The 26,414-nt window shown below is 36.9% G+C and overlaps 1 protein-coding gene across 1 annotated transcript; it reads left to right on the top strand.

Moving 5' to 3' along the window:
- Positions 1–9,386: 9,386 nt before the first annotated feature.
- On the top strand, positions 9,387–14,189 carry LOC149829849 (large ribosomal subunit protein uL18-like). Its single transcript, XM_090016118.1, has 9 exons — positions 9,387–9,516; positions 10,394–10,463; positions 10,580–10,671; positions 10,913–11,039; positions 11,148–11,227; positions 11,444–11,560; positions 12,822–12,956; positions 13,026–13,195; positions 13,854–14,189. Exons 1-9 carry the CDS (start codon positions 9,430–9,432, stop codon positions 13,948–13,950), a joined length of 975 nt encoding a protein of 324 aa, XP_089872244.1. The 5' UTR covers positions 9,387–9,429; the 3' UTR covers positions 13,951–14,189.
- Positions 14,190–26,414: the final 12,225 nt, after the last annotated feature.

The raw sequence follows: 26,414 nt of genomic DNA, 5'->3' as shown, positions 1-26,414 counted from the left end.
CCCAAAACATATTCACAGTATATCCATCTTCATCCAGTTGCATTGCACTAAAGAAACCAGGGTCAATGTTTGATTTCTTCTGTAAGTAATCAACCAAAGAACATATATCTCCATTCTCCATGTTATCTGTCATCTTCCTTCTCAAGTGGTTTCTTAGATCCATAGGTGTGAATAACACATTCTCGCGACCACCATCTATGTGTGTGCATAAATTGTATGTCTTCCTTGGTGCAATGCTGGCGCTATCAGATATTTCAGCAATTACAACATGCGCTTTAGTTGCTTTACGATGTGACCTTAACATAGGAGTAATAAATGAAGCAAATAAATCATGGTTATGGTCACTGATTAAAGTACGAACTACATATTTTCCATTCAGAAGTCTTCTTAACACCATTCTCGCTAGACATCCACATCTTGAATCTGGCTTGCTCCTTGTTGGATTTCCACTTGACTTCTTCCAACCTTCCTTAGAACAAACATATGTCTTTCTCACCTTAACACCCTATACATTTTTTGACCAAGAATACCTTCTAACACTGAAGCCAAATTTTAAGGCATAATCATTATAAAATTTATATGCAGCTTCCTCATTATTAAACTGCATTATTTCTACAAGAATAGAGTCAGGTGTACTATCATGTACATTCCCAGTGCCTGCACCTTTATCAAGTGTAGTGTCACAATCGTCTACCTCATTAGCGAATTGCATTTCTTTTGCTGGAAAATTTAAGTCAAGAGTGAATCCAATGCCTGCACCCTTCTTATCATGTGTATCATTAGTGCACATTTTTAATTATTCAGGTGCGTCATTAGTACGGATGTTCACTTCTCCATAACTTTCCAATGATTGACATAGATCATCTTCATTACAACCAGATGATAAGCTCACCACTGTTATAAGGAAGATATCAATTTGCGTTAGTCAGCGCATACGTTTACTACAATTTATTCAAGATGCATATAACAACGAATACTAATAAGGTTAAGCAAGTCAAAGAAACGATTGAATGAATCACAGTATAAAAGCAACAATGATTTGTTATTTGCTTATACCATGCATCGAGTTGTTATTTACCATGCCAACAAAAGAAACAATTTATCGTATATGTGTGTTGGTGATAGTGATTCACGTGACAATGATTTAATTATATCTACAACACTATAAAGCGATTTCAATAGAAATCGCTAAATGAGCAACGATTTGAATACGAAAATCACCACCGCAAGCGCACAACAATGTATTTCTGCACACACATATTTTAAAAAAAATTCTACAAATATCTTACAAATCGATACTAGAAAACACATACTATCTTACAAATCAATATACATATTGTATAATATATTACAAATTGATACGGCAATTCAGCATAATAGCTTACAAATCGACACTATAAAACACATAATATATTATAAATCGATATACATATCACAAAATATATTACAAATCGATACGAAAATTCAGCATAATAGCTTACAAATCGATATTAACAAACAAAACAATATCTCACAAATCGGTAGTATGTTACTACAACCGCGATTTGCAATACATTGCATATACTGAGTGAATGGACGATACCTGATGGGGTAGAGGCCCTTCCTCACATCTGTAAACAAGCATTCTTGTCAACAGGTCCCAGGGTCTTATAAATATCGTTAAGTTTCTAACCATCGAAAGGACAAGATCCACCTGCAATAGAAAAAACAACGCTTTAATGGCACTCATGACGACATACGTTCTTGAACAATAGCATGATGACATGGAAATATACTCACGACACCTTAATGGCACTTGTTAGAATATTTGTACATCATTGCTTTCTTCCATACTGCCTAACAACAATGAAAAAGAAGAGAAGATTGTAAAAAGAGATGGCTGACAAATGCCCCTATGACGCCCACCAATGATCAAACCAATCGATTGCGAACACGGGAATGTTTTGTAACATAAGGCAGGAACGAGAAGGCGGCAATGTGTTGTAACACAAGCTAAAAACCAAGGCCGGAACCTGGACTCGAGATGACGACAAAGGTTGCTCCGGTGGCAACAGACGATGACAAAGGGTGCATCGTCAAATGGAGCTTCTGTTACAACAGATGATGCAAAATGGAACATTTGGACTTTGAAGAGTTAACATCATCCTCAACTTTATGGATGCATGGCATTTTTATCCTTTTCTTGAACCATCATTTCCCTTTTTTTGAATAGAGGACATTTTTATCCTTTTCTTGAACTGTCGTTTCATGGCGAGAATAGCAGGAAAGGGTACTTAAGTCTTTGCAACCGCACCAGACTTCGATGCTAAGTGATGCCGACACACACACATGAATATGAGCCCCACATGCATATATATGTGGTGCTCATTCAGACTCTCGAACACACACTATAGCAAACAATGCGTCTTTGGGGGAGAAAATGCACTATCTGAGAGCGCTAGACAGGATTCAGGGAATACCCAACTCCCACTTCCATTTGGGATGAAGGGAGAAATAGGAAAAATGAGAATAGGTGTGACACTTGTCTATGCCAGTTCCATGATTCAGTCACCACTGTCGAGAGGTGGCAGTTGGCAAATCCCATTATGGTTTTCCTCTCGATGGTTGTTTTCCTTTTTCGACTACGTCCCCACATCCCATATTAACTCCCTAGATACTCTCCTAACTCCATGAACCTATGGAAAGGAGACACTCATTTCTTTTTTTCCTCTTTCTTAACCCTCTTGCACGAACCGCACAAACCCTAGTTTTGAGAGGTTGCCCATTGCATCATTCTTCCCCTTTCATTGCAGCCATTTGAAGGTAAGTACCACATGATCGTTCTCTTGTTTAAGCCTTTTAATCAGATGGCCCATGGCCTAGTGCCATGAACCATGACTCTCTAGTGCTTATTTATATTTATCTCACTATTTGATATGTGATTTAAACATGTATATAGATTTGGAAAAGCATATGTACATGATGCATATGTTTCTCTACTATTTATTCTTGCTTCTCTATCAGTTGTTTCTTTGAAGAATCTTTCTCTTTCTCTTGGTTATTTATTTATCTTATGTTGATTCTTTTGAATTTCTTTTTTCCTTCTTTCATCTACTTTTTGTAATGCTTTGGCAGATGTTGGTTACGCAATAAGCACTATCCAACTAAGGTGCTATGTTTTTGGTCATTTTCATAAGTTAGACTGCTCTCCATATGTTATTTCTTTCACCCTTGGCATAAATATTTGGATACATTAATTTCTAATGTTTGTTTGGAAATAGGTAGGTAGAGAGGAAATTGTGAAATCAGTATTTCATCCAAACAGTTTTGAAAATGGATTTGCAAAGTAGTGGCCGAATTTATGAGAGTGCCCCCAAAAAAGTAGGTGAGAAGTACCATATTTACATAATTTGCGGATTTCATAGTTCCTTACCTTGCTACCTTTGATTGCTAGTTTCTAAACAGGCCTCACAAAGTTTCACCAAAAAAGAGGGGCTAACATGTGTTATTGCCATGGCTTTTTTTTTCCAATTTTTGATCTCCTCCAAAGTGTTTTAGAGTTGTTAATCGATGAAATATGAGTTGCATATTCAATCGATGTGAGTCTATTGAACCAGTTTCGTAAGTTACATTTTGGTCCAATCGTAGTTGCCATAAGCTTCTTGTTATATGGAGAAACTTGTTTCCTTAAAGGCTCACTTTAGAAGAGGGAAACTCTTTTTTCCCTGAAATGAGGGGAAATTTTAGTAAATCACTTCCAAAATATGAGAAATTATACTCCTTTTAATGAGAAGTTTGCTTCCTTTTCGTTTCTCAAATTGATTCTCTTTCGCTTCTTTAAAGTTTTTGTCTTGCTTCTTTACTTTTTCATTACGTTTTATATTTTTTATATTAAAAAATTATACATTTTTATAACAAGCTTGTATGTTGGTTTTATATTGTTTTATTTTTGGAAAAGGACTATATTGTATGGTAAAAATGATGCATTTTCCTAAAAACCTCACAATTTGCTAAAATTTGCCCGATGACCAAAACTGTAAATAACCAACTTTGTTAGGACATTTTTACTCTTCGCATGTGCAAAACTCATGAAATTTGTGCGATATATCGCTCTACTCGTTGGGTATCCCAAACTCTCACTTAAAAGGAGTTTCACACATTTTCTTTTGCAAACCTTATAAAGGTCACATAATAATATTTGCAAACATCCTTTTAAATCCAAACCTCAAAACTTTGCAAATACCTAACTAATTGGCACACATATCCTCTTAATATGTAAAGTTTCTCCAAACATGCGAAGTTTATCCAAACTCGTCATGTTTATTTTTTTAATGAATTAAATGAATGTAATGTACAAGCAAATTCATTTTTTTGAATTAATGAAATAAATGCACTATATGAGCAAATTCATTTTTTTGAATTAATGGAATGAATGCAATGTATGAGCAAATTCATTTTTTTGAATGAATGAAATGAATACAATGTATGTGCAGATTCATTTTTTTGGAATAAATGCAACGTATGAGCAAGTATATTTTTTTTTGAATAAATATATGAGCATGTTCATTTTTTTGGAATGAATGCAATGTATGAGCATGCTTATTTTTTTTAATGAATGAAATTGCAATGTATGAGCAAGTTTATTTTTTGAATGAATGGAATACACATATTTTTTTAAATGAATGCAATATATGAGCAAATTCAGTTTTGAATGGATGCAATATATGAGCATATTCAAATTTGAATGAATGTAATATAAATATAAATTTATATAAATTATCAAAATTTATGGATGTTTCATAAACAATTAAACTATAAACTTATGAGAAAGATGAAGTCTATAAAATATAGGCAAATAATGACCAATATTTGCGAGGATTAGGAAGTATGTGAGGTATGTGCGAATTTAGTCTAGTATTTGCATAAAACATACATGAACTTCATCTACTATTTGCAATGTTACGTGGTTCAGTTTAACTTTGCATATATTTTCACAAAGTTAGCATATATAGAAAGAAGTTCACTAACTCAAACATGTCGAAACTTCGTAAATAGTGCACAAGAGATTCACAAATTTACTGAAGATTTAAATGTGAACCTCTCCATAATTTTGTGAACGCCTCTTACCAACACTAATTATAACATTTTGATTTTTATAGCGACACTTTAAGGTTCACATTTTAAAGTTTGTTTTTGTCTTTAAAAAGAAATGGTGAAGAAGATTTTGGAAGAGCAAGGAGAGGATGACATGGCTGAGGCAAATAAGATTTTGAAAAAGATGGTTCATTCTTTGGCTTCTTAATATGAGTCAATTTACTATTTTTGTTCACAAACCCTTTCTTTTCTCAAACAAATGATTGAGGCAAAACCACCTCTTCTACAATTTGACTTTTGAGTCTGTGAATCCTAAAATTTGACTCCAAGGACATGTAATTGTTTATCCAATGACTCATTTCCAATAAGACAGCTCTACATCGAAGGTTCGATATTTGGCTTCTTAATGCCAATCAAACCTCTGATGTGAAGCTATTCATTGTTGAGAATGAGCCCTTGTAAAGGAAGCAATTTTGTCTCAATCATTTGCTTAAGAGAAGAGACAGTCTACAGACAAAAACAGTAACACAACTATCATTAAGAAGCAAAAGAACAAAACCTATGATGTTGAGCCCTTCTCTATTTCATCAATTAACATGACTGTGAAACTTTGGCTTCTTAATGCCAGTCGAACATCTGATGTGGAGCTATTTATTGTTGAGAATGAGCCCTTGCAGAGCAAGCGATTTTGACTCAATCATTTGCTCAAGAGAAGTGATTGTCTGCGGACAAAAACAATAACATGACTATCATTAATAAGCAAAAGAACGAAACCTCTAATGTTGAGCCTTTCTCTATTTCATCAATTAACATGACTGTGAATGTTTGTAACATGTTAATTTTTTTGCAGACCTTACAAAGTCTGTATAAAATATAGGAAAAAATTATCAATATTTGCGATGATGAGGAAGTCCACATAAAATATATGCGAGGATAAGTAAGTCCACATAAAATATATGTGAGTATAAGTAAGTTCGCATAAAATACATACGAGGATGAGTAAGCCCACATATATTTTATGTGTATTTCCTCATCCTCTCAAATATTAGGCATTTTCACATCGTGATGTTTTCATTATGAAGACTTTCTCATCTTCACAGAAAATGTATGCAGACTTCTTCATCCTCGCATATATTTTATGCAGACTTTCTCATCCTTAAAATATATACAGACTTGTTTGCATTCATTCAATTTTTTTTTCACAAAATGAAGTCGCTTATACATTGCATTCATTTTATTCTTTCACAAAATGGATCTGCTCGTATATTGCAATAATTTGATTCTTTCACAAAATGAAATTGCTCATACATTATATGTTCATGCATTCATTCTATTATTTCATAAAATGAAGTTGCTCATACATTGCATTCATGTCATTCTTTCACAAAATGAATGAATAATAATACATTGCATTTTTTCATAAAATGAAATTGCTCATACATTGCATTCATTTCATTCTTTCACAAAATAGAGTTGCTCATATATTACAATAATTTGATTCTTTCATAAAATGAAATTGCTCATACATTATATGCTCATGCATTCATTCTATTATTTCATAAAATGAAGTTGCTCATATATTGCATTCATGTCATTCTTTTACAAAATGAAAAAATAGTAATACATTATATTCATTGCATTCTTTTATAAAATGAAATTGCTTATACATTGCATTCATTTTATTCTTTCACAAAAATGTTGCTTCTCACTACCTCTTTAATAAAAGAGAAAACATAGTATGTGCAAAGGTACTTCCATCTCTTGGGTCTCAAGAATGTTGCATATCACTACTTTCTATCCTACTCATACCATATGATCGAACGTTGACTGAGAGATACGTCGACTCTTTGTTGATGGGGGAGAAAATACAATATACTATCAATTTTACGTTATCATTATTTTCGTTCTTTGTGATGAGAACGGGTTGCAAATTTTATTTACAATGCTATATATACTGAAAAAACTCATCATCAATGATTTTCCGTAGATGAAGCACTGCCGATCTCCTTATCGCTGATGTTTGGCCTTGGAAAAATGATCATAAGTTCTCACTGGTTGAAGACCACACAAATCCTAGATTCTGCAAAACTTTAACTTTGCTTTTATAATATGCTCATAAAAATCTACATATTTTATAAGAATATCACATTCTATGGGTACCATATATATGCGATTTTAGTAAGGAATTTGCGTAAGAAGATTCACAAAACTTGTTTTTGCACGTTTAGTGAAGATCACAAAAAAAAAGATTGAATATACATTTAAGTGATGGTTAAAGAAAGGAGAAAAGAGGTTCTCATGTTTTTTGGGGACTTTGGTATATGATATGCAATTTTACTAAGGTATTTGCGATTTTACGAAAAAGACTGCAGAAATAACATAATGTTTTGCGTGCTTCGTGATACTCGGGGAGCACATACGAACTTCATGAGTTTCTCACATGCGAAGGTAAAAAAATCGTAACGTAGTTGGCTATTTACAGTTTTGGTCATACAGGTTTTGGCAAATTAGGGGGTTTTTAGGAAAAACACATCATTTTCTGTTTTATTTTTGTGTTCGCACGATCCCTTATTTACTTCCCACATGCGCTTCTCGTTACTTTTTATATATATATATATTTTTTATTTTTTAATGCACTTGTATAATTGCTTCGTAACTGTATCCCTCTTCATGCTTCATGCTACTTTTTAACAATCACTTCCCCGCTTCTGCTTCACGTGTGGCTTCGTGTATCTATTTTGTTTACTGGTAACTATGGGTCCAGCCATGCAATAGACGGGATGGAGCATGGACTTTTTTATCAAACAAGTTGGGTTGTATTTTGTTGAGAGATCATTAACCCAAATCTGACAAAGTCACAGGCATACAGATTACCTTTGGGTTTGCATCTAGCTGGGACGTCAAATTGGACTGGAGACATAAGGTTCAGACTCAGACTCGGAGCAAGTTAGGAGAGAATCAAGCGAGACCAAGCTAGTTGATTTCGTCTGCTACAAACGGGTTTGTAAGGTTTCCGACTCCATTTTGGGTTTTTAACAAACACTTACGAGATTCCATACGTCTATTGGGGTTAAACCTACCAGGCTCGGTTGGGCCTCTTAACATGTATTTCTTGAAGTTGGACTCGAACATGAAATCCGTTCGGTTATTAGGCCCTTGATTGCATCCTATCAAATTCATATTCAGATCAAGGTTTTATTATGAAATTTCGGTTCACTGTTTTATGATTTTTTTTACATGGAAAGTCTTTATTTGCAGCCATGATTTTTGTAAGGCCAGTTTTTTTTTTTGCGCAAAAAGGGACCTTAATCAGACTATGCCTCTTGAAATCCAAGACAAATGCAGATCCAAATCCACTGCTTTAAATATCAGATCTAGATCCATATATAAGGATGACCATACCTGAACCATAATCTGTTTCATCCGTATTTTTTTTTCCATACAAAGAAACCACGTCTAGGCTCGAAGATGTGGTCTCGCTGGCTCAGCCTGCTATACACTTGGGGCCATCGGCTCAGAAACTTTAAACTTTTGAGGTTAGGACTCTTTACTCTCAGGGGCCTATGCTGGACATCGCTTGCGCAAGGAAGTGATTGCTCACAATAATTGAATCAACCCTCGACCACTCGTCTGACGGCTTAAGCTTCACTTCACTACACCAAACCCACAGGGGGTTCCATTTCATCCATACCTGCAAGTTTCACAAATGCCCTAAGGAGATGAATGGATTGGACTCACTTGGACCTGTGATTGGAATCTGACTGACTGATTTTAGACTTGGATCTCAAAATAAAATGCGATATATATATATATATATATATATATATATATATATATATATATATATATATATATATATATATATATATATATATATTATTCTTTAATTTGGACTTGAGTTGGTTCGGCATTTTCAGTCGATCTCATCCATTCATGCTTTTCGAGGTTGTAAAACACATGTTATCAGCCATCATTTTTAATCACATATATGAATTACCATATAAAAATTTAGATCCGTGTTCAAATCCACCACATTAGGTTTAGTGGCTTTTGGTTCGAGGCTTTTTTGATATTTACACAGATAAACCGCTCTCAGAGACCTAACTTGTCGTACTTGCACTCGCTGTCTTGCCTTCAGGGAGTCGCCACACACACTTGTGAAAGGAGTAATGCCCATGAGATTTGAACCTAAACCACCTACTTAAGCCGTCTTGCGGAATGTGTTCAGTTTGCAGACCAGCCAGCATATCGGACCCGGTAAGGATTTAGGGTTTAAAACTCAAGCTCAGACGAAATGACGAAAATGCCCTCCTAGGGTTTGCAATTGCATATATAAGGAGGGGATGAGAGAGTAGAATGGGGCTTTGGGAGTATCTCCGGCGGAAGAGCGACGGGGAGCTAAGGAGAGCTTGCCCCCATCCCGATCTGTTGCATATAGAAATGGTAACCCTAATCTCCACTATGTTCGTCTGATCTCGTCTCCTTCATCGTTTCTCTCTTCCTCCGCGGTGACTGTGATGAAAATGTTTCTCAACTCTCGTTTTTGGTGGCTATTCTCTGCCTCTAGTTGCTTCTATGGGCGGGATTTATGATTTGTTTTCAATGTGCATCTTTGTGGTTCCTTGATTTTTAAGAGAAGTGTCAGTGTTTTCTTTGCTTATATTTTGTATAACATAGAAGAGGATGATTGGTGATTGTTTCGAAGCAATATCTCGGCCTTCTTATGCTGCAACCTTCAATAACCAACAAAGAACTAGGGTTTGGTTGCACAGAGGTTCACCTTCTTTTTGGATCTAATTGAAATAGTTAGCCATCCTTCCTTGAGTCCCGTCATATATATATATATATATATATATATATATATATATATATATATATATATATATATATATATATATATATATATATATATATATATATATATAGCTTCAACTGGGCACTGTAAGGGACCATTAAAGTAACGACTTTTTAATATGTTGTCTGAGTATTGATAGAGTTAATGGAGTTCTTTTTTCTCTGTTTTAGATGCTTGTGAGTCGTGACCACAAACATTACTTGATTTTAACAATATTTTTAGCACTGAAGGACAAAGAAGGGGAATTAATTTGAGCTACATAAGCTTACCAAAAGCTTTGTAGTGGCTAGGCTGTTTTTCTCTTTGGGAGTTTTCTTTTTGGATGGCATGTGAAAGCCATTTTCTCATTAGCGCTTCTCTATTAATTGGTTTCTTATTACTTTATGGTCATATAAAATTTTAGTTTTTTTTCTTGTGCATTTCTTTTGTTTGCAATTGGCTTGTTTATTTAGTTTGTAATTTCAGGTCTTTGTTAAAGCTCAGAAGTCAAAAGCCTATTTCAAGCGGTTTCAAGTGAAGTTCAAGAGAAGGAGACGTATGTAATTTCCTTTTTCTCATACAATATTTTTTGAAGAGAGACTTTGTGTATAATTGTGTTTGACATTTTCTGTAATTATGTTGTGTTTTCTTTTATGTCAATTTTTTTAACAGAGGGGAAGACAGATTATCGAGCACGGATTCGACTTATTAACCAAGACAAGAACAAGTACAACACACCCAAATATCGATTTGTTGTTCGATTTGTATCCTATGATTCACCTATTTTTTGGGTTGACATTGTGTATATGTCCATTGCTGTAATAAATTTAAAATTGACTGCTGGTTTATTTGTAGGAGCCATTAGTACTTGTGGATGCTATTTTTGTTTATTTATTAAAATATGATGTCTTATTTTCCAGATTTGATGGATCTTACTGTTCTATGATGCTGTTTATCTTTTGTGGCTGTCTTCAGTTTTGATACTTAACTGTGTTTCTCAATCAGACTAACAAGGATGTTATAGCACAAATTATTTCTGCTAGCATTGCGGGAGATTTGGTGCTAGCATCAGCATATTCACATGAGCTGCCACGATATGGACTGGAAGTAGGCTTGACCAATTACGCTGCTGGTGTGCAATCTCTCTCTCTCTCTCTCTTCACATGTAACACATACACTTATAGTTGATTGTGGATGTAGGGCCAACAATTTTAACAATCTTTATTGCTTGTTGTGTTAGCCTACTGCACTGGGCTTTTGTTGGCTCGTAGAGTCCTGAAAATGCTTGAGATGGATGAGGAATACCAGGGTAATGTAGAGGTATGTTCTCTGGTAATTTATGCACATATACATTGTATTCAAGTGGAACCATTTAATCATGCTGTGTCTGTGGGTTTGTATTGATTGATGTATTTTTGTGACCTTTAAGGTCTTCATCATAAAGCTTCTGCTGGATTTCTATTAGAACATGATATATAACTGTTCTAAATAGTTTGCAGCTTTTGTACTTAACCAGTGATTGCTTGTTGGTACCAGGCCACTGGGGAGGACTTCTCTGTTGAACCTGCTGAGAGCAGAAGGCCTTTCCGTGCTCTGTTGGATGTTGGTCTTGTAAGAACCACTACAGGCAACCGTGTGTTTGGTGCTCTTAAGGCATGCTCTCTCTCTCTCTCTCTGTATGTCTGTATGTCTGTTGAACCTGCTGAGAGAGAACACCATTTCTGTGACTGATAGATATATCTCTGTCATGCATTTGGAAGAAACTCCTATGGAAAATTGTTTTTGGAACTAACTGAATCATGAAATGAAAAATAAAAATTTTCAGAATTTGTAATAAAAAATTGTTTCATAAGAAAATTCACTAAACACCTTTTTATTGAGAGTTGAACAAATTTTTGTCACGTTATTATTTAATCAACTTCAAATGCAACGTATAATCTTGTTAACATCATAGTGTGTCACCATTCTTACATTTGTTCATTTTGCAATGGAAATGTTGACTGCCATGGACTCCTTCCTTATTCTGTCGAAGTGAGACTGTGAATCTAGTTGTGGTTTCTTTTAATGAAGGATTCTTCTTTGGCGTTCCTTTGTGGTGCATGAGAAGTTGACAACCACTCCCATGCAATAAAAACATTTCCTTTGCTTTTAATTCCAATTGATCTCGAGGAAGAACAGAACGTTGACTTTCTTATAGTGATTGGTAATATTCACCATTTCATGGCCTATGGGGGGAGACTGTCACTCAACTCATTTGGACTGTAATTAGCTGATTCGTTGATCAGCATAGTGCACTTGACAAGATTTTGTTGTTTCTGTTGTGTTATGAAGTAATGGTGTTCAGTTATGTTGTGCTTTTCACTCTAGCCAACATGCTCTATCAAAGTCAGTTATTTGAAAAGCTGCTAAAACTACCTTTTGGGCTTTATTTTGTTCGTGTTTGTGAAATCTTGGTTGTTGATACAAAATGATGCCTCTTTACAAAGGGGAACAAAAGAAAATTTTGGAGCCAAGGATGAAGCTTGGAACCTTATCTGATTGTCTCGTTGGGTCAAAAGATCCAGAAATAATGTGGGCACCACCTGCACATTGTTACGTTATTTTTCCTGTGAGCTTTGTGAGTTGGATTGGCTACACATACAATGTTGAATCGGTAACCGGCTAAACTAGTTACTAGATTGCCAACTTAGTCATTTTTGCTTGGAGTTTGAATCAGTGGTATAAATTTTGATCAGGAGCTGGCCAGACTCCCTACCTGTCCATTACACAGGCCTTCCTATGCAATATATCTTTTAATATGGCACTTGTTCTATCATTAGGTGCTTCATGTCATAGATGCTGGATGTCATAATTCATGTTTTCTGTTCCGGTTATAAAATAGATTTACTGAAGAACATCTGTTTTGAATTTGTAGGGTGCACTTGATGGTGGACTTGACATTCCTCACAGTGACAAGAGGTTTGCTGGATTCAGCAAGGAGGAGAAGCGTCTTGATGCTGATGTCCACCGTAAATACATCTTTGGTGGCCATGTGGATGCTTATATGAAGGTATGGTATGAGCATTCTGAATTCCTCTTTCTGATAACCTTTTAATTGAGGAACATGATTGGCTTGCAGACTTTGATGGACGATGAACCTGAAAAGTATCAATCACATTTTAGCGAGTATATTAAGAGAGGAATAGAACCTGATGACATCGAGGGAATGTATAAGAAGGTGCATGCTGCCATCCGTGCTGATCCATCCTTTGCAAAATCTGAGAAGCAGCCACCTAAGACACATAAGAGGTATGCTGGTTACTTTTTGTATATTCCTTGTTTTTTTTTCTCCTAGCTGCTTAGAGCCATTATCCCAGCTCTCTCTCTACACACACACACACACACACACACACACACACACACACACACACACGAGTAATGTGCTGGTTCTGCCCTCGTTAGGTCCCTTCATAATCATAGTTTTTTTCTCACATCTAACTCGGTCATTAAATAATGAATGCCATCCATTATGACCGGGTTGTAAATTTTGGATCTTTCATTGGTTGGACAGCCCCAATTCCACACACACACACACACACACACATATATAACACTCACACGTACTCTCTCTCACAATGGCTCTGTTTGGGAGTCAGTATTGTAGACGAGATGAAAAGGGTGATGGGAGTGGAGAACACAATGGGTGATGAGTGGAGTTAACTACATCCTTGCGAGGATGTTGAAAAGAGACCATCTCCACTTCATTCCTATCACCATTCTCAGCTTTCAAAACTTGGCTTCCAAACACCTCTCAGGATAGGTATAGTAAGGAGCATTTATTAAATCCCCATCTCGCCTCCTATCTCCAGCTCCCAAACAGAGGCTAATTGTTGCTTGTGGACGGAATGGCAGAAAGAAACATGTTCACATATTTTATACTTTTATACTTATTATTCTCTTTGTGCAGGTTCAACCTGAAAAAGCTGACATATGAGGAGAGGAAAGCGAAGCTGATAGAAAGGTTGAATGCCCTCAATTCGGCTGCTGCAGAGGATGATGAATAATGATGAAAAGGTCCGAAGTGCCAAGATATTTGATTTTTGCCCTCTTTTTTCTTCTGCTTTTGTTTGCCCTTTTTCTGAACTCCCTCGCTGATGACTAGGACACTTGAAGTTTCCATCTAAGATAATTTCTTTCTCGAATTAAGACAAATACTGTTGTGTAGCATGTTTCTCCATCCTAGTTTTGTTAGACAATGAAATTTTGATATCAGAGCATGAAGTAGACTGTTGGTTGCTCTTAATATGAATCCAATAAACTCCCTAAATATCGCGATACATGATTTTTTGTTCTATGGTGCATCGTCTACGAGAACCACGTGATAAGAAACGGTGCTGGTTGGGGGTTGTTTTCCCGCTGCACTGTCCTGGCGTGATTTTGTTTCCTGTCAAAGACTTGACGTCTCATTGGGTGTCCGTGTCATACACCCTTTTATGCATACCAGGTCGGAGTGACCTCTGATGGCAACCTGTTAGAGTTAGAGGTCACCCTGATGCCATGAACGGCATTCAATACTATGCCTGAACTATATTTTCAGCTGTTTATTTTGGCATCTGTAGCATCGACGGTTCTGGAAAAAGAGCAAAAAAAAGAAAGATATAGGAGATTAAGATGTGTTCAACCATGGTGTTTTTGGATGCCCATAATTGCATGGATGAACATCCCCAGGGTGACCTCTTTTGGGTACTTGGGTTGGTTACTTCGGTCTGACCTCGTCTGGGGGCCTGTGTTCTTTGGGGCAGGCCGTGGTCAATCAAGCTCCCTATGTATGTCATTAGTGTGTCCATCATGTCATCGCTCCCTCATCATCAACTAGAATGTTGGCACAATTTGGTATAAAATGAGAGCACGATGGTGCATGTTCATGTTTCAAATCTATGTTTGGTCTGTTCGCGTGCTTTCTTAAATGAATGTTGGTCCTCGTAAATTAGTGTTCATTATTGTTAAGGCTGCAATGCAGTTTTAGTTAAGTACCGTTATATTGCCCTGCCTCTGCCTGTGATTATATTTTGTTAGCTTAAATGACTGAACCCAGCCAAGTTCATTGGTCCATACGGATCCAACAATGGTTCCGAGATATCAGGTTGCGGCAATGTTAATTGGGTTTAAGCTTGTTTTCCTAGTAGTGAAGACTAGGATTGGTGCATGGGTTAGTTAGCCATCTGCTGACAGCTTAGACCTGGCCTATTGCCTGCCACTCATCTCATTCCCGGTCTGTATTCGGTGGATTGTCTTCAAAACTAAGCTGATCTAAAATAGCAAAAATGTTGGGATTTTTACTTTTGGAAGCTTATGGTCAGATGGTGTTTTGCGGTAGGTAGGTTATAAGATTGAAATGTGTTATCTCATGGTTGATTTTGGGTGCCGCTGAAACTGAATTAGCTGATGTGTTTGTTGGTGTATGCACAAAATTAAAATCGGACTGCAATAATACACACGACCGGTAGATGCCATGGTCGATGTGTGGGTGCTTGGCATTCTCCTCAGCCTATTGATACCCACGATGAGCTCATGCTTTCAAGTTGACCTTGAACCTAAATGACAATTATGAGGACATGAGCATAGGTTACTGGTTTCAACTCTTTACATTCATATAACTTCTACCCTACTAACTTCTATTAAGTGCCTACTAAACCTCTCATTAATGTCAAACCGGGTTACACTATGGGTTGAACTCAAACTCAAAATGTTCAACATTATTTCACTTGACCCATTAACACTAAAATGATACTAAATCAAGGTTTATGCCGTTATCTTGACTTAATTGTTTATGTGGATTCACATGTTATCCTGCATCACAAGAATGAGTCACGAAAATGATCATGTTATATTTTCATGTACTACAATATAACTCATTTTCAGTGTTTTAGCATGTTAAAATTATCTTTATGAATAGGTTGGTTTTTAACCTATTCTATTGGTCATTTAATATTGTTATTCTTTCTAACCAAATGAGAGATATTTTATGCAAAATCAATAATACACAAAGTTATAGAGAATCAATTCATTTAACAAATGTGATCACATAATATATTGTTATACATCAAAAGGAATAAAAAAGACCCATCCTCTTTACATGTTGGGAATACAATTTCGGTGCTAGCCCTTTAGTAAGGAGATCCACAGTCATTTCTTTCGTACCAATTGTATCAATACATACATCATTTCTTTAATAACAAAGTATTTTAACTTCATGTGGTGATATGAGGTTGAGCTCTTGTTGTTATTTGAGAAGGACACAACTGCTTCATTATCACAAAAGATCTTTAGTGGTATCTCAATATAGTCTATAATCCCAAGACCCATAATGAAGTTTCTTATTTAAATAGCTTGAGACGAAGTCTCGTATAGAGTAATAAATTCTGTCTTCATGGTATGAGTAGTAGTTGTAGACTACTTTCCACTTCTCCATGAGACGACACCGCATGCTAGTAGGAAAATGTATCCAGTAGTAAACTTTCTGTTGTCGAGACATTCTTATAAGTCTGCATCAGAGTATCCAATGACCTCTAGTTGGTCAACTTTTTTGTAGGTCAACATATAGTTCTTCGTTCATTGCAAATAACACATGACCTTCTTCGCTACCTTCTAGTACACAATGCCCAAATTTGACTGATATCTACCAAGTATTTTCACAGCAAATGCGATATCAGGTCATGTGCAGGTCTACGCGTACTGCAAACTCTCAACTGTTGAAACATATAGAACAATTGTCATCTGATCTTTTTCATTATCTTCCTTAAAACAGTCCTTTAAGCTCAATTTATTCTCTTTCACTATTGGTGCCGAATCAAGGAAATAATTCTGCATCCCATATCTTTTAACAAACCTTAACAATATAGGATTTTTAAGAGAGGCCAAGGACACACTTAGTTCTATCACGACGGATCTCGATTCCAAGGACATATGTGACCTCACCCATGTCCTTTATATCGAAATGAGAGGAAAAAAAATCTTTTGTATAATATAATAAACTCAAATCATTAGTTGCAAGAAGAATGTCATCAATATATAAAATAAAAATTATGAACTTATTCTCACTGGTCTTAATGTATATCACTGATCAACAATGTTTTCAGTGAATCAAAAGTTTATAATTACCTGATTAAACTTTTTATATCACTTGCGGGAGGATTGTTTAGGTCCATAAATTGACTTTTTCAATTTGCAAATTAAATGATTCAAGTCATCTACACTGAAATCAGGAGGTTATTGCATGTATACAGCATCTTCCAGATCCCCATTTAGAAAGACAATTTTTACATACATTTGATGTAGCTCTAAAACAAAATAAGTTGCGGGGGTCATAATTATCCTCAACGATTTCTTAGTTAAGACAGGAGAAAAAGTCTCATTATAATCAATGCCTTCTATCTGTGCGAAACTTCTTGCAATAAGTCTAGTCTTGTACTTCTCCACTTGACCTTTGGAGTCTGTTTTAGTTTTAAAGACCCATTTACAACCAACAGGTCGAAGTACAAGATCTCACACTTGGTTCTTTGCCACAGAGTCAAGCTCTTTCTTCATGACATTGATCCAATATGTTAATCGTTTACTTTCAATGGCTTCTACAAAGGTGAAGTCATCAATATCTATGAAATTATTAGACTCTTGTAAATACACCACGTAGTCCATATGGATAACAGATTTCTTGATCCTCGTAGACCTCCATACAGGTGCTATAGGTGGTTCAAAATAAACTTCTGTATCCTGTTGTTGTAAATCCTCACCCGCAACTTGCTCTATTTGGGATTGATGTTCATTGACCAAACTTTCCCTGACATTATCCAAATGGACAATAACAAGAAAAACTGGATCTTTATCCTTCTCAGGTATAAAACCTAAATTCTACATTTTCTCAAGAAATCTCGCTTTATCTATTTTTCACTATCTGTGGTGTATGGGATGAACAATAAAATATAAAGCCCTTTGATCCTTCTAGATAACCAATGAAAAATTCACTAGTCGTCCTAGGATCAAAGGCTTTTATATGTGAGTTATATAGTTTAGCTGGACATCTACATATGCACATATATGACAAAAAATATTTTTTACTAGTCTATAACTCGTAAGGAGTCTTTTTAATAGCCTTCGTAGGAACCTTATTCAAAATATGCACTATTGTCCTAAGAGCTTCACCCCACAAAGTCAAGGGAATGTGTGAGTAATCCAACATCGCTCGAACCATTTCTTTAAGTGTACAGTTTCTTCTTTTAGCTACATCATTCTGATAAACACTGTCAGACATGATATATTAAGGTACAATACCTTTCTCTTTTAGAAACTATGCTAAAGACCCTTCTTTTAGTCCCATCTCAGTGAAACGAACATAATATTCGCCACCTCTATGAGACCTAACCACCATAATAATTTTACCAGTTTGTTTTTCTACTTCTTTCTTAAAGTCCTTAAAACCTGAAAGACTTTTGATTTTTTACATAATAAATATATATAAATATACCGCAAGTAATCATCTATAAACGTGACAAAATATTTTTCACCCATATAACACAGTGAAAAATGGTCGCAAACATCCGTATGCACTATCTCTAACTTTCTATTATTGCGTTTGACATCTTTCTTATACGTGTTAGACTGCTTAGCATTTATGTAATCAACACATGACTCTTCTGTGAAATCAAGGGATCCAAGAATTTTTTCTTTCATAAGTCTTTGGACTCTCTCTTTCGAGATCTGTTCTAACCTTTATTCTAACCTTCGATGTCAAAGCAAATAATTGATCTTCTTTTAAACCATGTTCATTGTCAATCATTGTGTTCTCAACATAATGAGATTCCTGAAGTTAGAATTCGGTTTTTAACTGATACAAACCATCACACACATATGTAGAACCTACATTAATAGAATTTTTAATAATAATAAGTTTGGAGTTTTTAAATTTAAAAATAAAACCAAACTTATCAAGTTTCGAAATTGAAATCAGGTTCCGACTATAAGATGAAACATAAAATGTATCAACCAAATCCAAAATGAATCTCGATTCCAATACAACTCTGCAGGTCCCAACGTTCTTGACATGCGAACACATCCTATTTCCTGAGAAGATCTTTCTTTTATGATTTGTTGGTTTTCTTTTGTTCAGAAATGTCTGTAAAAAGTTAGCAATGTATATCGTGGCACCAGAATCAATCCATCAACTTTGCAATCAAATATGAATTAAATTGCATTTGTGAGAAATGAATGACTTATTACATTTATTTTTGAGTTGTTTCTTATACTTCGAGCAATCCACCTTCTTATGTCTCTTCTTCTTGTAAAAGAAACACTTTATAGAAGATCTTTCTGCCTAGGATCGGGTTTTCGCCTGAGAGTTTGAACTCTCTTCAAAGGTTTTCTTGTTCTTTTTTAAGGAACAAATTTTTTGGCTCCGACCTATGTTTTTCCTTATGAGAGGCTATATGTGCACTCCTCATCCTCTCACCCTTCAGTCATTCTTCCTCTTCAACATACTTAGTCAAGAGGCCATTAAAAAACCACTCATCGTTATATGTGTTGTAGAAGATTTTGAAGGGTCCATATTCAGTAGGTAATAAGGTCAAAATTAGATTGACCAAAAAAGATTCAGAAATGGTGAACTTCATGTCATTCAGCTGAGATGCAATGTTCCTCATTGTCAGTTTAGACATTAGTGTACTGACCATTGCTTTATTAGAACTGACAAATTGAGCCTCAATGGCTCTCAAAAATTCCTTCACTGTTATGTAGTGAAGAACAATGTTTCGAATGTTCTTAGCCACTCAAGATTGTAAAAGCAATATTTGAGCGCTCTCACATCTTAAAGATAGCCTTTTGTTTTGTTGTACTCTACTTTGTAAAAGTGAGAGGTTCATCAGTCCTAAGGGTCAAATCCAAGTCCATGTAACCGAGAATGAACAATATTATTTCTTTCCAATCTGAAAAATTAGATTCGTCTAATAGGAGAATATTACTAGAACTATCAATGAGAAAAGAACTTGATACAACAATAAACAAAGAAAAAATTGTATTATTGCTCAAACGAGACTTGTGATGAAAAGGTAAATGTTGAGACCCTTTATTATTTACATTTTCTGAAACCAACATAATTGAGCCATTATCGTTCCACTTTGGTGAAAGTGACAATACTCATAGTTGCTTTATCTCCTCAAATACACATATACTATTATACCTTGTGTGAATTTGAAACACAACGACCTACCTTTAGGTAGAATCGTTATTTCATAAGGTCATACAATCATAATATTGAATCTTAATATGGTCCAAATAATCCTTAATTAACGCAACTCAGATAACTTTGGTGACTACATTAGTCAATCAATCAAGATCTTTTACCAGAATCATATTCGTATTATGGAGCATGCTCATGCACCCATGCATACATGTTAATGAATGTATATTCATAACTAAATATGTATTATATTGTTAAAATGCAAGTTCATGCTTCAACATATATGCATAAACTATTTCTTGATGATAACATATTAAAAAATATCATGAATTTAATCATAATCATGCTTAAAAACTCTATACATAACTTAAATAACATAAAACACATGTATTAAACACGCATAAGTCATGCTTCCTTAACAATAAACAACATAAAATATAAAAAAATGACAAAAAAATACTCATATGGGTAAAACGCAGGGTCCTTAAGCTGAAATCAGTCTAAAAATACTCCGAACCGGTCATCTAAATGTCTGAACCGGTATAAAACATAAACAAAAGCTCACAAAATCCTGCAACTGTATGAGAAATTCCTTTTTTTTTTCATGGATTCATGAAAACATGGTCTCTTCATCTCGGAACCGATAAAAAATTGATAAAAACCGGTCCTAGAAGGAGCCATATCGGTCACAGAACCGATTCAGGTGTAAATAGTAAATAAACCTCATTTCGGATATGATCTAATCCGAATCCATATTTAGTGCTAATGGATCATGGGTCATATCCCATGGTTTGGATCTATTTTGGATCTAGATCCATAATGACCGTATCCTGAATTGGATCCAATGATACAAAACCAATCTAGACCCAAATCCGGTCCATGTCAAGACCCGGGTTGGGTCCATAAACCTTACCCGGTCCAGACTTGGATTCGGTTGGGTCTGGATCTTGACCCGATCTAATCGAATCAAAACAAATCCGGTCCTTACCCGGATTTGGTTAGATCTGGATCGTGGCCCAGTTCATCCAGGTCCGACCAAAACCCAAAATCCAAATGGTTCGGTTTCGATCCAGCGGATCGGGACCCATATCGAATCCAAGCCCTTCGGGTCAGACCCAGACCCAAAAATCAGATGGGTTCGAGTCAGAGTCGGCTCAACTCGGCAGGATCCGGGTAGACCCGATTCACCCATTACGGGTCCGAATCGGGCCCGACACCGGGTCGGAATACCCGATCCGACCCGGGTCACGGTAGGGTTAAACCCATATGTATTTCGGTTTTCTGAGAAAACTCTCAGAAATCAAAGCCGCCGATCGGCTTGGGGAGAGAAACCGAACGGCCTCACTGCGCCGTCGTCGTGCTGCGGACAACCCCGGTGAGGCTGCTGGTGAGTGGGCGACCCACGATAACGGTCCCCTCTTCCGGCGACAACCCTCATGCAGAACACAGCGAAAAAAAAGTGCGGACGCACAATTTTGGTTTTCGCTGCACAACACGGTGGTCCGGCGGCGGCGGTACTTCGGAGAAAGTCACCCCCGCCCTGGCGAATCCTACCCACCGGCGCCCGGTAAAAGGGAAACCAAAAAGGGGGTAATCTCTGTTTTTTTTCTATATTAGAAGCAGAAATACAGACGGGACGCCGGGCAGCCACCCGCGCCGGTGGTCCCGCCGGCAAAGGAGGGTGATGCTGCCGCTGAAACCCCATAGCCTACCACCGTTCAACGGCGGAGGAGGGGAAACCCTCAACTGTTCCAGCTGAAGGCGGCGTTATGCCAGCAACGGTTCCTCCGGCGATGGCCCCTTCTCCTGACGCAGCAATCACCGGCAGCCTGGCCATAGTGTCGCCCCTGGACGACCTGCGGTTACCGACATCGGCTGCTAGCTGAAACGCCGGTGGCAAAAGCCGAAAAACTGCAGAAACAGGTTTCAACCTGTTTCTGCAGTGACCGCCGGAGACAGCGGCCCAAAGCAAACGGGCGATCAGCGTGCAAAAGAGGGACTCATCCCTGTAAACAAAAATCTGGTGAATACCGTAAGAACACCGGCACACCCACACGCCCAAACACCGGCGCGGATCGTGGCCCATAACCCAATGTTGGCATATGCACAAAATCAAAACAGGAATGCAATAATACACATACCTGTCAAACCGGGTCACAACAATGTTCTGTTTTCTTCCTTTTCTACCGTTTTAGTTTGATCCAGAGTTATGCCTTGTGTAGATCCATTTTTCATTGCACTTTTCTACGCCAAAGTTTCATGCAGGTTTTTGTCGATCCACCTGTGAAGTGTGAGCTTTTGATTAAAATCTTTCTTTGAGCCAGGTTATTGCCATCTAAATTAGGGATGTCAATGGGTTGGGTTTATATCTGTTATCAAACCTGACATGAACTGGATACCTGGGTATGGAGTATAAAAGTTGCTGATCCAAGTATTATTTGGGTTCACCTGAACCCGACTTGAGTAATATATTGATCAGTTTTGGGTTTTAATTTTTGTCCGATATCTTACCTAACTTGGCTTGACCTTAGTATTTTATATGTGCTTTTAGTGAAAATAAGATCCTTAATTATACAGAAAATGGTCGTACTATTTTTCAAATTTGGAATCATTTTAATTTTTTGGAATCATTTTACCCTTTGCAGGTATTTATGCGAATCTTCGACATTCCTAGCAGTATGTTGCGAATCTCCGAAAGACCTCATCCTGCTTATCAGTGTTTTTACGAAGCCTGTCAACGGATGTCTGGAGTGCTTCAGAAATTAACTGTGCCTCTCCCCCTACAGTTTCAAAGACATTTAAAATTGATAAATTCTCGATTCATTCGAGCCTAGTTGCAAATGCGAGTGGATTCACACATGATGTAAAAAAAAACTAGCGATTATCTTCCGCAATCATGTTTTCCCTCCTTGGTCGTAAGAAAATGCTTGATTTCTTAAGCAAGTCGACCTATTCTCGAAAATTAAAATGCTCATAACTAAGGCGACCTACTCCAGTGACAGAACAACCATTCATTCTTGTACCAAGCAAAGGCTACATGTATCAAAAGTTGTATCAAAATATCTCTTAAGAAAGTATCAACTAGAGTTGCCAGTCGAGGAAGCTGGAGCTAGAAACGATAAGAAAAGCGGAAGCAAGACATTTAAAATTTTAAGAAGCAAAAAGTGTGGGACAACGACTTAGAAGTGAATCAGGATTCATCTCGAAAGTGAACCAAAAGCGACCTAAGAAGCAAGGGGAAGTGAGGCGAGGGACAAGCGAAAAAAAGAGAAAAATTAAAATTAAAATTAAAAATAAATAAAAAAAAAAGAGAGAAAACGAGAGAGATGTGAGCTTCCCCTAAAATGAGAAGCGTGCTTTCCCAAAGCCTATGGCGCTTTCGATAACTCTGGTATCGACTGACTTGGGATCAATGTAGATAATCCAACAGCACAAGGGAAATTCTACACAAACAAATAACAACTTATCATTGATAACCTTCTTGGCCTTTAGATCTGATTTAGATCCAACGGCTGGGAAAAACGGTATTTAATACCCCTCTTTTCCAACCCATGACCCCCACTTTCCCCATTTCTCTCTTCTATCCCTTTCCCGCTCCCTCTCCTTCCCTGTGAGGGAGCGACCCCCTGAACCCAACTGCATCTTCTCCTTATTCGTCGTTTCCTCTTCACCTCGAGAGACGATGATGGCGTTGCTTAACCTTAACGCAGCGTGCGGTGGTTCGACGATGGAGGAAGCGTGAAGAAGACGACCAGCGATGGCTTACGACGCGATGGAGGCCTCCTCAGGTGCCCACTTCTACGGCTTCCTCTCCTCGCCCACCGCCCTCTCCGACCCCCCCCCCCCCCCCCGAGAAACCCTTCGTCATTGGTAAAAAAATCTAACTCTCCCCTCTCTCTATCTCTCTCTTTGTGGTTCTTGTTCGTTACCTCCTCATCGTCGGACAGTCGGTGAGGATTTGTGGTCTCTGGTGGATGCATCTGTTTGCATCGTGAAATCGTGTGTGCGTTCATGTTGCTGCTTCTTCTCTCTCATCTCGTCCCTCATATGGAAAACTCTCTCTCTCTCTCTCTCTCTCTCTCTCTGTGTGTGTGTGTGTGTGTGTGTGTGACAGAGCTTCCACGATGGTATAGAGGCAAAGTCTGTCGCTAAGAATGAAAATTCCCCTTTGGAATTGTTGTGATCTCGCTGAAATCTCCATCGTTTGTCGCCGTTTTCCAAAATGCCAGCAGTGTTTTCGTGAGATTTGGCGATCTTGCTTTTCTCCGCAAAAATAGTTCTGGTGTATGTATTCTTCTTCATCTAGGATTACCCTGTGCATGATCTGCTTGGATCTAAGGACTACCTGCAGAATTTTTCCCTTTCTGGCATTCGGATATGTGAATCGTGATGAATGGAGTTGAATCTTGTGAGCTGTGGAGTCTTTTTGGCTTGATTTTGGGAGATCTAGTTGAGGAGTTTTCTCTTTGAGTGTGGATTCAGAAGTATTTGTGCTGAAGGTCAACTTTTTACGCACTATAAATGAAGATTTGGATGATGTCATTTTTTCCCCACATATGAATGAGTTTCAGTGTTTGTAATGAAAATATTTGCTTTTTATGTTAATTGGTGCTAGATATTTCTGGATCTTGGTGTGAAATTAGGTACAATCATGTTTGTGCAGTTCCTAACATATGATCCGTATGAGTTTTGATGGATTTCGTCCATAAAGTTTGGTTTTTGTGGTTCGTTTCTAATGATATTACGCACTATAAATGAAGATTTGGATGATGTCATTTTTTTTCCCACATATGAATGAGTTTCAGTGTTTGTAATGAAAATATTTGCTTTTTATGTTAATTGGTGCTAGATATTTCTGGATCTTGGTGTGAAATTAGGTACAATCATGTTTGTGCAGTTCCTAACATATGATCCGTATGAGTTTTGATGGATTTCGTCCATAAAGTTTGGTTTTTGTGGTTCGTTTCTAATGATATTAACACTTTGTTAAGAAATTGATGGATATAGTAATTTTTTTCTCCTTTTTAGTGGGCGATCTTGTTTGATTTGTAGTTTTAATTGGCAATCCTTCCTTTCTGAAAAATCTTAGTGTTTCTCTAAACCAGTATATCTAGTGACATTTTCAGATTTCAATCGAAAATCTCATTGAATAATCATGCAATTTGCTCTCTCTCTCTCTCTCTCTCATATAGGAAAGAAATTCAAGCACTCTGAATCAAGAAAAAATCTATAATTTCAGGGAATACTGTTTGTCGTTCTCACATTTTTCTAAGATCTTACATCACGTTTTTTTTTATGGTCTGATTCATATTATGCTAGTGTTTATGGTGAAAATTTTGAACTTTATGTTAGTCTTTTCTTTTCTTTTTTCTCCTTTTGACAGCTTTTGATGGTCATCTTTTCCTTTTTAATGCAGTCACATAGAGGAGGTTCACTCGGGTTTGGTTGAATATTGGTGAAGAATATATATCGAGTTTGAGAACATCAAGATATACAATTTAGATGATAGTTTGTATATTCATTCAGTCAACTTTCCATCTTTGTGAATTACTTGAGGAGCTTGAAACTTTTCCCTTTTCAATGGAGACCCTTGTTCTTTTGGTTCAGACATGTCCGTCAACGGGAGGCTAAGAACCAGAATCCAGTAAATTGCTGAAGTTCTGAGTCTGCATCAAGCATCCTTCTCCATTTGCATTCAGTAATCGTTCTTTTGGTACAAAACATGCCATATATGGTGAAGCAGAAGCACCATACTCTTGTACGCTAACCCCAGGTAGCGATAGAACATCCAGGAATGGAATAGCGAAGAGCAGAACGTGCAACAGTCCAATTCCAATTGAATTCAAAAGCAGGCATAACAATGATGATCTTTCTCTTGCACTCGGTGATAAGAGTTTTTCCCTGCTTCACCAAGTTCAGAGTGCTGGGCTGGGCCAACATACTCTGAAATTTTCTCTGCAGGAGAAGCAGAACATCTCGCTCAAGTTGCAAAGTCAAGACTAGACTTTGAGACTTTTGTTTCGACACTACATTCACTGTAAACAATTTGACTAGACTTTCTGTAGTGCTTGCTCTAATAGATGTTGCTGTTTGCTTTTGTTTTTTTGAATGGCGACGGAAGGAGACTGTCTATCTGAGCAAGCTTCACCATCGGAATATCATGAACCTTATAGGGTACAACATAAAGGATGATCAAAGGCTCCTAGTTTATGAATTCATGGAAAATGGAAGTTTGGACAATCATTTGTTTGAATGCAAGATACAATGCATATTTAAGAACTTGCCATTATTCTGTGCTTT

Source organism: Nuphar pumila, chromosome 8 (genome assembly GCF_984573655.1).
Source record: "Nuphar pumila chromosome 8, dmNupPumi1.hap1.1, whole genome shotgun sequence".
Taxonomy (NCBI): domain Eukaryota; kingdom Viridiplantae; phylum Streptophyta; class Magnoliopsida; order Nymphaeales; family Nymphaeaceae; genus Nuphar; species Nuphar pumila.
Note: the sequence above shows the minus strand (reverse complement) of the source record. Positions and strands in the feature narration are given on the sequence as shown.

Coding starts and splice junctions, on each gene's coding strand:
- LOC149829849 (XM_090016118.1), top strand. CDS start 9,430: ATGGGGCTTTGGGAGTATCTCCGGCGGAAGAGCGACGGGGAGCTAAGG. Junction 10,672..10,912: donor ATCGATTTGTTGTTCGATTT/GTATCCTATGAT, acceptor TTTCTCAATCAG/ACTAACAAGGATGTTATAGC. Junction 11,040..11,147: donor CTTGACCAATTACGCTGCTG/GTGTGCAATCTC, acceptor TTGTTGTGTTAG/CCTACTGCACTGGGCTTTTG.